Source organism: Chrysochloris asiatica, unplaced genomic scaffold, assembly GCF_000296735.1.
Source record: "Chrysochloris asiatica unplaced genomic scaffold, ChrAsi1.0 scaffold00096, whole genome shotgun sequence".
Lineage (NCBI taxonomy): Eukaryota > Metazoa > Chordata > Mammalia > Afrosoricida > Chrysochloridae > Chrysochloris > Chrysochloris asiatica.
In genome coordinates this window covers 10,153,969-10,163,233 of record NW_006408614.1, presented here as the reverse complement: position 1 = coordinate 10,163,233, position 9,265 = coordinate 10,153,969, and the positions used below count along the sequence as shown (strand labels likewise).

Here is a 9,265-nt window from a genome sequence, read left to right as displayed (position 1 = left end):
GTTTGAACTGCAAGTTCACCAGCTGCTCCTTGGAAACCCTATATAGGGTCGTTATGGGTCAGGATTGACTTGGCACTTAACAACAACAACAACTGATGGTCAATATATACCATCTATATGCACTTAACAATATCTATATCTATACACATATATACACATATACATATGTCTTAGCTCTCCATGATGTAACTTGTTTTTAAAATGTGACTAAAAATCACATCATAATAAATGGAGAAAAGATTGAAAGACTTCAATTTACTTGGCTCCATAATCAATATTCATGGACGCAGGAGTCAAGAAATCAAATCATGTATCACATTAGGCAAATCTGTTGCAAAAAAGACCTCTTTTTAGTGTTTGTTCAAGAGCAAAGACTAGTTTGAGGACTAGTGTGTCTGACCCAAACCGTGGTGTTTTCAATAACCTCACTGTTGTTGTTGGTGTTGACTGCCAACAAGTGAGTTCCAACCCATAGTGATCCTGTATGGGGTTTCCAAGAAGCGGCTGGTGAGCTTGAGCCACCGACCTTGCAATTCAAACTGAGTTGCAGCCCAGCGCATTAACCCGCAGCACCACCCCTGGAGTGGAGGGAACAAAAATGTGGTTATAGTGCCTTCTAATACAGCTGATGAGAGAGGACTGACTGTTAAATTCTACCCCATCAGTTCAAAGGAAAAAGGAAGAGAAGTATTCTTGAATACTGTGATAGTTAAGGTTTTATGTCGACTTGAGTGGACCAGGATTCTCAGCGGTTTGGCAGATAAGATGTGGATATCTCCATGGTGGGATCTAGTACAGTGTAATTAACTCTGATGACTGAGCATGAGCAGGCAGAGTTAACTCTGTGATGACTGGCTATCAGCATCCAATCAATTGAAAGGATATTTCCCTGGGAGTGTGCTCTGCTCCCAGTACAATGGACATGCAGGCAGTAAACGCTTGCTCTCTTTTCCATTGGGAGCCTGAGATTCATATCCACCTGTTTGCCTGCTGGGCCCACCTGCAGATCTTGGCTCAGTTGACCTGGGCTTGGGACTCTACAATTGTGAGCCATTTCCTTGATACAAACTTCTTCTTACACGTTGTTGTTGTTAAGTGCTGTTGAGTTGGTTCTGACTTATAGCTACCCTGTATAGGGTTTCCGAGGAGCAGCCGGTGAGTTTGAACCACCAACTTTGTGGTTCAAACAAACCTGGAGGTCGCGTGTTCTTCCTACAGCGTCACACATACGTATGTAATTTTCATTGGTTTTGCCTCTCTAGAGAACCCAGCCTAAGACAGACACTAAATTCATTAAATGGTAACCACTTCAGTGCCCTGTCAATTCCCTTCCACTGAGGCACTTGCTTTTCCTTGTGTCCTGAATGGTTGGCATTTACGGGTCTTTGCTTTGGACAACTAGTGTCCCTGTCTGTTTGATGTCCTAAGCACAAGCTTAACTTGCTTATTGGAAAATCTATCCCTGATCAGTGTGACTGTCCAAGCCAGCAGTTGCTGGACCAGAGCTTTATCCAGTCCCAGGTCAGCAGACCCCACTCCAGAACTGGATGGCTGGGGGCCTCCTCATTGTCTTCCTGGTCTGTACCCTGTGGGCAGAGGAAAGAAACCCTCTGGGGCTTTGGGGGAGGCAGACAGGCACTGGACCCCAGGGAGGCACAGCTTTTTCCTTCCGTGTTAGGAGTAGGGATGTCCCTTCCTGTAGAGGAAAGTGAGGCCCAGGTGGGATGGACTAAGGACATTGGTATCTAAGAACCAGAGAGGTAGGGAGGCAGGAGGAGGCCCTGAGGTCCCCGTCTCCCCTGAACTCTGAGACTGTTCACACTGCCTTCTTGGAGTGTCTTGGAACAGGCTCTCTAAGTTGTATCAGGCAAACACAGGGAGGCACCCACTCAGAATGGGCAGGGGCACCAGAGGAGTGGAGCATTGGAACACTGTGGTACTAGCCCACGCAAGGTTTGTGGTGTACTGTGACCCCAAGATACTCTCCATGATTCTTCAGCAGATGAAGGCATTTTCTTCAGTCCACGGGAAGCCAGCACATCTCAGGGGACACCTTCATAGGGCTGCTCTGGCTCACTGTTCACCTTGGAGTTCAGTGGTGCACCCTGTGGATCACGTTCTCCACATGTGTGGCCTCAGGAGAGACACTACGGCAGGTGAAGATGGGGCTACGGAAACAACACAGCTGCAACAACACAGGTGCTTCAACTTTAGAGGGGCTTCATCTCAGCATGCTGTCGGGGGAGGAAGAGGAGGCTCTCCAAAGGCCCCCAGTAAGTGTGCAAAGCGGACAGGACAGGGCAGAGGGACTAGATTGGACGGAAGAGGACCAGGGCCTGGGATCCATCACAGGGACAGAGGCCTTGGAGGAAACTGCAGGACCAAGCAGATGCCCCTGAAGCTTCCTGGCCTTTCCCTCCCCGAGACAAGACGAGCTGACGAGATGACGGGGCTAGAGGAGCCCAGTGCAGTGAGGGGCGGGCCACTTTATGGCAAACTGGAAGGTGGTCGAGGCCTTCTTAGTCCTGGCAAACAGGCTCAGAGGCCTGGGTGATGTTCAGAGACCCTGGCTTCAGGATAGAGGAAGTGTGGGCGTTGAGTAAATGGGCCTCAAGCTGGGCTCTCTAGGCCTTGGTGATTGCTGGGCCCTCCCCACACCCTTGGGCCACTTCTCACGCCTCTCCCATCACCCAGAGGGGATGCCTGGGCACCAAAGCCGTGCTGAGGTGGCTTCTTAGCACTTGAATCAATCTGGCATATCTTGCCTTGGTGAGAGAAGCAGATATGTGGTGTGATGGATTATCTAAAGTCTCGGTACCTGCCACCAAATGCTGTTTCTGCCCTGCTGTGTCTGGGTCAGAGGAGGTGGGACAATATAGTGACAGGATACCAGAAGTCAGCGGTGGAGGTCAGCAGAGGTCAGCAGAGCTCACGGAAATGGTCAAATCATGCAACTCTAGCCTGGTTATAAAACGAACCATCTCAGGAGCAGGAGGGGGAACGTCACCATCATCCGAGAAGAGCCAGGAGAGCAGTGTGGCCTTTGGACCCCAAGATCCCCACACACTGAATCTCCTCAACCAGGGACAGAGCTATGACACCAGCGTAGGGCCAGAGGGACAGCAGCTGTAGGCCCTTGAACCAGAGCACGAGACGGAGCAGGGGGCTTCCCACCCACAGAGCAAGCAAAGCTGAGTGATTCTGGGCAGGAAGCTTGCTTGTAGAGTGGGTCACCTCTGGGGACTTCAGTAGTGGGACTAGGTTTGCTGACCCACACAGCGAGAGCCGAGTGCTTTCAGGCTGAGGCTATGACGGAGCTGCATGTCCTGCAGGCATTTATCAGCAACGGATTGGAACACCTGTGCCCCGAGCCTTTCTGACCCATAATTGTAACTTCCCTGAAAACCCCCGTAACTGTAAATGTGCTGTGTGCCCGCTCCAATGGCATATTGACCCCAGATGAGAAAGAGAGAGTTGCTGGAGGGATGGTTAGTAATTTATATTTTTGCTCATTATTACTAAGTACTTTGGAGTCCGTTCCGATTCATAGCAATCTTGCATAGGGTTTCTGGTGGATTTGAACCACGGACCCTGGGGGTTAGCAGTGCAGTGCTTATCCTACATCGCCACCCCAGGACTCCAGTGTTGCATGTGGCCACTCTAAAAGTAACCACTGTCTGACACAGTGAGTTCCAGCATGTGCTGGTCCTGCTTTTCCCCAGCCTTGTCCTTGTCTCTGGAAATGAAAGTTCTGATAATCGCCCCATGTTCTCATGTCTTCCAAAATTAGATTAAATCTCCCACTAGATGCATCAAACTACACTAAATTCCATTAGCAAACCAGGCCTGCTGTTTGATGAGCTAAAGCTCCGGTACACGATGGGAATCTGAATTATGTTGCCAGCGAAGAATGCTGGCGATGCCAAGGACTGTTAAAAGAATGAACGGCCTAGACGGAAGTACAACCAGAGTGCTCCTTAGAAGCCAGACGGCCACACTCCGTCTTGCTTACTTTGGAGACGTCATCAGGACAGAACAGCCCTAGAAAAGGTCGTCACGTTTAGTAAAGAGCAATTCAGTGACCACGAGGAAAGCTCTCAACCTGAGGGACTGGCTCTGCGGCTGCACCCACAGACTCAACCATGACCACAATGGTGAGGAGGGCATCGTGTGCAGGAACCAACTCGATGACACCTAACAACACGCAGCCAGTGTCACCAGAGCCTCGGCAAGGTGAGCGGCCGAGGTACCTGCTGAGCTGTGACCCCCAGGAGGTCAACCACACATGTTCCAAGGGAAAGGACTCAGGAATGAGACCTCCAAGAATGGTTCTCACCACCAATGGTTTTGACAAAATCCATCCAACCGCAACTCAGCCAGGAGGAGGAGCTGAGGTCAGGGGCTGACAAGCATGGATGGACGATGGATGGGCAGCTCGGCCATGGGGCACTGGTTTTCTCAGGCACTGTGCACACACCGAGGCAAGGCAGGCCTCAGCCCCAGCACTCGGTCACTCAAGAACGTCCACCACCCTTTTGGTGGATCCCCGGCCTGAGAGCTCTTGTCTGACCTTCACATTTACTTGGGAAATTTCTATCACTGACTGTCAGGGATTGAATGGTGTCTCCCCCCACGTGTCACCTGGCTGGGCCACGGTTCTCAGTGGTTTGATAGTTACCTGCTGATGTCCTTTGGCCATTATGTGATGATGGAATCCTCGCATGTGAGCGGAAGGGCATCTCCCTGGGGTGTGGCCTGCACCCCTTTTCATCTTATAAGAGGTAAAAGGAGAGGGAAGCAAGCAGGAAGGAGGGACCGTCTACAACCATGAAACAAGAGTCAGGAACGGAGGTCCTGTGCTGGAAAGTTCTGGAGCCTATGGGAGGACTAATACTGAGGTCTCTGGGGATCTCCAAGAACACCGAGCCCACAGATGTTCCTCTAGCGCCAATACCTAGAGAAAGCCGTCTCCTACAGCCAGCACCCTGAATCTGGACTTTCAGCCCCCTAAGCTGTGAGAGAACATTTCTATTTGTTAAGCCCACCCTCACCCCACGCCCCTGGTATATTTCTGTTCTGGCAGCACCAAAGCACCGACCGGTACCTCCCAGGGCGGCGACGAGGCCTCTGTCTTCATTTGTTACTCCTGCAGGGAAGCAGGGTTGCTTGGGCCTTCCTTCTGCCTGTGAAACGTCTGTCTGGGAGGACTGAAGGCTCCCCCACAGCATCCCCAAAAGGATGGGTGGCTCACGTGTGTGTTCAGCCCCCACGTCAAGCAACGGCTGCGTGACTAGAGTCCTCTCCGATTTCAGAGCTGAGTCAGAAGTTTCCCTCACTTAGAGTCACCTGAAGGCACTGACCTCAGCAGAGGCATCTGGGCAGCTCCTGCCCTGGGGTCCTTGTCTTTGGGGACCTCCAGCTGCAGCTTCAGTCTGGACCTGGAGCGCAGGCCTCAGAGCTGCCCCATTCTGCTCTCCAGCCTTCACCTTCACCGGTCACACCTGCCTCTGATTGGCATCTTTCCCATGGCCTGGGCCTTCATGCCCCAACCTGGACTGGACAGTCCCTGAGGCCAGCGCTCTCTGGTGGCCTCACTCCCCCCAGACACCCTGCATTGTCATCGGGAGCCTTCTTGTCTCCTAAACTCTGTCCAGCTGAGAATCTCTTTCTTTGTCTTTCCCAGTGTCTAGAGTAAGTACGGGACTATTAACCAAAACATTGGTGGTTCAAACCCACCAGTTGCTTCTTGGAAACCCTTTAGAGGGTGGCTATGAGTCAGGACTGACTTGACGGCACTTGAGAACAACAGAGGCACTATAGGATAAGCACTAGATTGCTAACCGCAAGGTCAATGGTTCAAGCCCACCAGTCGCTCCTTGTAAATCCTACACAGAGTCAGTGTGAGTTGGAACCCACTCGATAGCACTTAACAACACAGGTGCCGGCACGCCTTGGCTTGTGGCCCCCTTGCTCCATCATCAAAGCCAAGTCCTCACAGCCCATGACATAGGCCCCCTCTTCTGCCTCCCCTGCCTCATCTTTCAGGAATCCTCTGAGTCGATCAGACCCACCCAGAGCAGTTAGACCACTCTCCCCACCGCAAAATCAGCCTACAGGCAGCCTTCCTACCTGAAGGAGCCCTAGTAGCACAGTGATTAAGCACTTGGTTGCTAACCCACCATTGGTGTTTTCAAACCCACCAGCCACTCTGGGAGAAAGATGAGGCAGTCTGCTCCCGGAAAGACGACAGCCTGGGATACCCTGTGGGTCAGTTCCACTCACAGGATGGCTGAGAACAGCACACACCAAGCTCCATCTGCAATCTTAGGCGCCCCCCTCACACCCCCCACCCCCTTTGCTAGGTGGTGGCTGTGTGCTGTGGAGTTGTTTCCGATTCATAGTAACCCTGTACAGTGTTTCTGAGGCTGTAAATCTTTACAGGAGCAGAACGCCTCATCTTTCTCCTGCAGAGCAGCTGGTAGTTTCAAACTATTAACCTTGCGGTTTGCAGCCTGATTCGTAACCACTACGCTACCAGAGCTCCTAGAGACCCTAGCATATTTGCTGCTTCCAGGGATCTGGACAAGGACATCTTTGGGTGGGAGGCATCACTATTCTGGCTGCAGACCTGAACTGTCTGCGATCTAGGTAAGCAGAGGTTTTGCTTCTTGTCCCTCACATTGCCTTGGTTTTCTTTATAAATAGGAGACTCGGCTACCTTGCCCCTGGGTTTCTATTTGTAGCCATCTTGCTATTTGGCTACAAGGTTGGCAGACTTGTTGGGATCAAGCACTAAGTGTTCCTATTTGGGCTTTAAGTGGGGCAGAGCCGTTGGGGGCGGGGCCTCCATTTCTAACCACAGTCTCCCAGGAGCTAACTGCTTTCTATAATCCATCTCCACAAATAGGCGATCGTTTAGCGAAATCAGGGGGTGTTCTTTCCCTGGGGGAACGTCCACTATGTCAGCCCTGGACGGTGATCAGAAGCAAGCTTTTATTTTAATACAAATTACTCAGCTGAGGCTCAGGGCCAGTTAGCCTGAAGAACAGGCAGATCTGATTGTTAACAACCAGCTTGCTCTCAGCACCCGCCGCCTCCCCCACACTCCATTTCTGACTCTGGATGAATTTCACAATTTAGGCATTGAGACCCTAAATTCTGGGATGGTCCCTCAGTGGAACTGGAGGCTAGATTCCCATTATTACCTTTTCAGGGTGGTTCCCTTTTCCCTCACTCCCCCCCCAGGCACCCCAAAGCAGAAATAAAGATGAGACTTTGGATCAGGGAACCCCCAAGTTGTGACCCCTAACGGAGCCCACTCTCTTGGGAAGGGTCTGAGGTGCCAGCGTCAGCCTGTGGGTGGGAGGTAGGGGATGGTCCGGCAGAGTGGACAACCCTCCCAGTGACCCTGTCCCCATCATTCCTGGAGCAATAAGAACTTGGTGGGTGGGGAGTGTGGCTGGAGGGAAGTGGCAGGGATACCCCTGCAGACCGGATTCCTACCAGAACCGTGGCCCTGAGACACCCCCTCCTCCCCCAGCAGCACTGGTGCCCTGGCCCCTGCTCCTCAGAGCCCCACTGTGAACAAGACCTGACCCTGCACCAGGGTAGTTTCCTGCCTTTCACACTTCCACTCTCGCTTCCCCCCACCCCACCCCCGCCCAGATCCAGCCAGGGGCTGAGTTATTAGGACACCTGACACAGGAGGGGTGGGAACGCCTACCCGCCTGCCCCATACCCTGCCAGGGACGCAGAACTCACTCGATGGTTTTGCCCCAGTCGCACCAAAGAGTCCTCCCCAGGGCTTCCATGTCCAGCTGGAACCGCTCGAGACACATCTCCCGGATGAAGGGACCATAGTTGGCGTCCTGGCAGGCCGTGGCCACCACGAGAAGATGCACTGTGGGGACAAGGATGCAGGGGGTCGTCAACCCACAGTCCTAGCCTTGACCGAGCGGCCACATCCAAGCCACCCCACTAGGCGACCACGCCCACTCACAGCTCTGCTCTGCCCTTGATCCAGTGACCACGCCCACCCACAGCCACACTCACCCTGCACCAAGCAGGAGACCAGGTCCAGCATGGCCCCTCCCAGATAGTCACACCCACACAAGCGTCTCCTCTCCACAGCTTAGTGGGTCCACAGTCCCCTAAGCCACGCCCACTGGCACCTCCCAAAGCCAGGCCCACCAAAGGCCTGCCTACTGCAGCCACGCCCACTGACAACTCATTAGACTGGTCACGCCCACCCTCGCCCACCCCCACACTCACACACACACACAACTCACAGCCCTTCCCAGTAGCCACGTCCCCTCTCATCCCCTGCCCGGGAGGTCTTGCCCACCCATGGGCTTACTCCATGACCACTCCCACACTAGCCTCTCCCTCTGTCATGCCTACCCTGGACCCTGAGCCATGTCCACCCCTGGTCCTGGACCACAGAAGGCAGCTAGGATCCCACTGCACCCCCAGCTGCTGTGAGCAGGGACTTGCTGGGAGACTCTGCCCCTTGTCCCCAGAACACACTCTGGTCAGTGAAGGGCATTTTTATACGACCTAACAACCCTCAGGCCCCCAGCCCAGACTGGAGAAAATCACTCCCTGAGATGGAAACCCAGTTGCTCCCACCACCACTAGGCCCTCCATGTCCAGGTCTCTCCCACCCTCAAGGAGGACGGCTTGAGAACCCTGGCCGTCTCCATACTCCCCAAGGCAGGCCCACCCAGCCTTGCAGAGCCCAGGAATCCCACATGGCTTGTTGAATATTTCCAAGGTATAAAGTCAGCTATCTGTTCCATAAACTCCGTTCTACACTCCCACGGGATTAAACATGATTTACCAAGCAGCTCATTGCACAACATCGCAGTTTCCTCCATCTCCCCACCCCCAAGTCTGTGATGGTGAGTTTCCCTTTGTTTCCTCCTGGATGCAATGTTACCTTCTCAGTCTCTCAACTGGACTGCACCTGAGGGGGCTCTTCCCATTCCCTGTTCCAGATCTGGCTGTTCACCCAACTGCTGCCCCCACTCCCACCTCCATTACATCCTTTGCCCACAGGGTGCCCCAGTCTCACCACTGCCAGCACTGTGCTTCCAAGTTCCTGGAAGGCACCTACTGATGAGTAGGTAGATAAATGTGTAGACGAGTGGATAGATGGATGAGTGGATAGAAGGAAGAATGGGTGGGTGGGTGGATGAATGGATGGATGGGTGAGTGGGTAGATGGAAGAATGGAAGAGTGGGTGGGCAAGTAGATGGATGGATGG

General features: G+C 53.0%; 1 protein-coding gene across 1 annotated transcript in view; it reads right to left on the bottom strand.

The window, feature by feature from the left end:
* Positions 1-9,265, bottom strand: part of RAMP1 (receptor (G protein-coupled) activity modifying protein 1) — a 59,628-nt gene that overhangs the window by 43,540 nt on the left and 6,823 nt on the right. Inside the window, exon 2 of the mRNA XM_006866819.1 lies at positions 7,762-7,900. Coding sequence (XP_006866881.1) covers positions 7,762-7,900 — 139 coding nt within the window. The remainder of the gene's footprint in view (positions 1-7,761; positions 7,901-9,265) is intronic.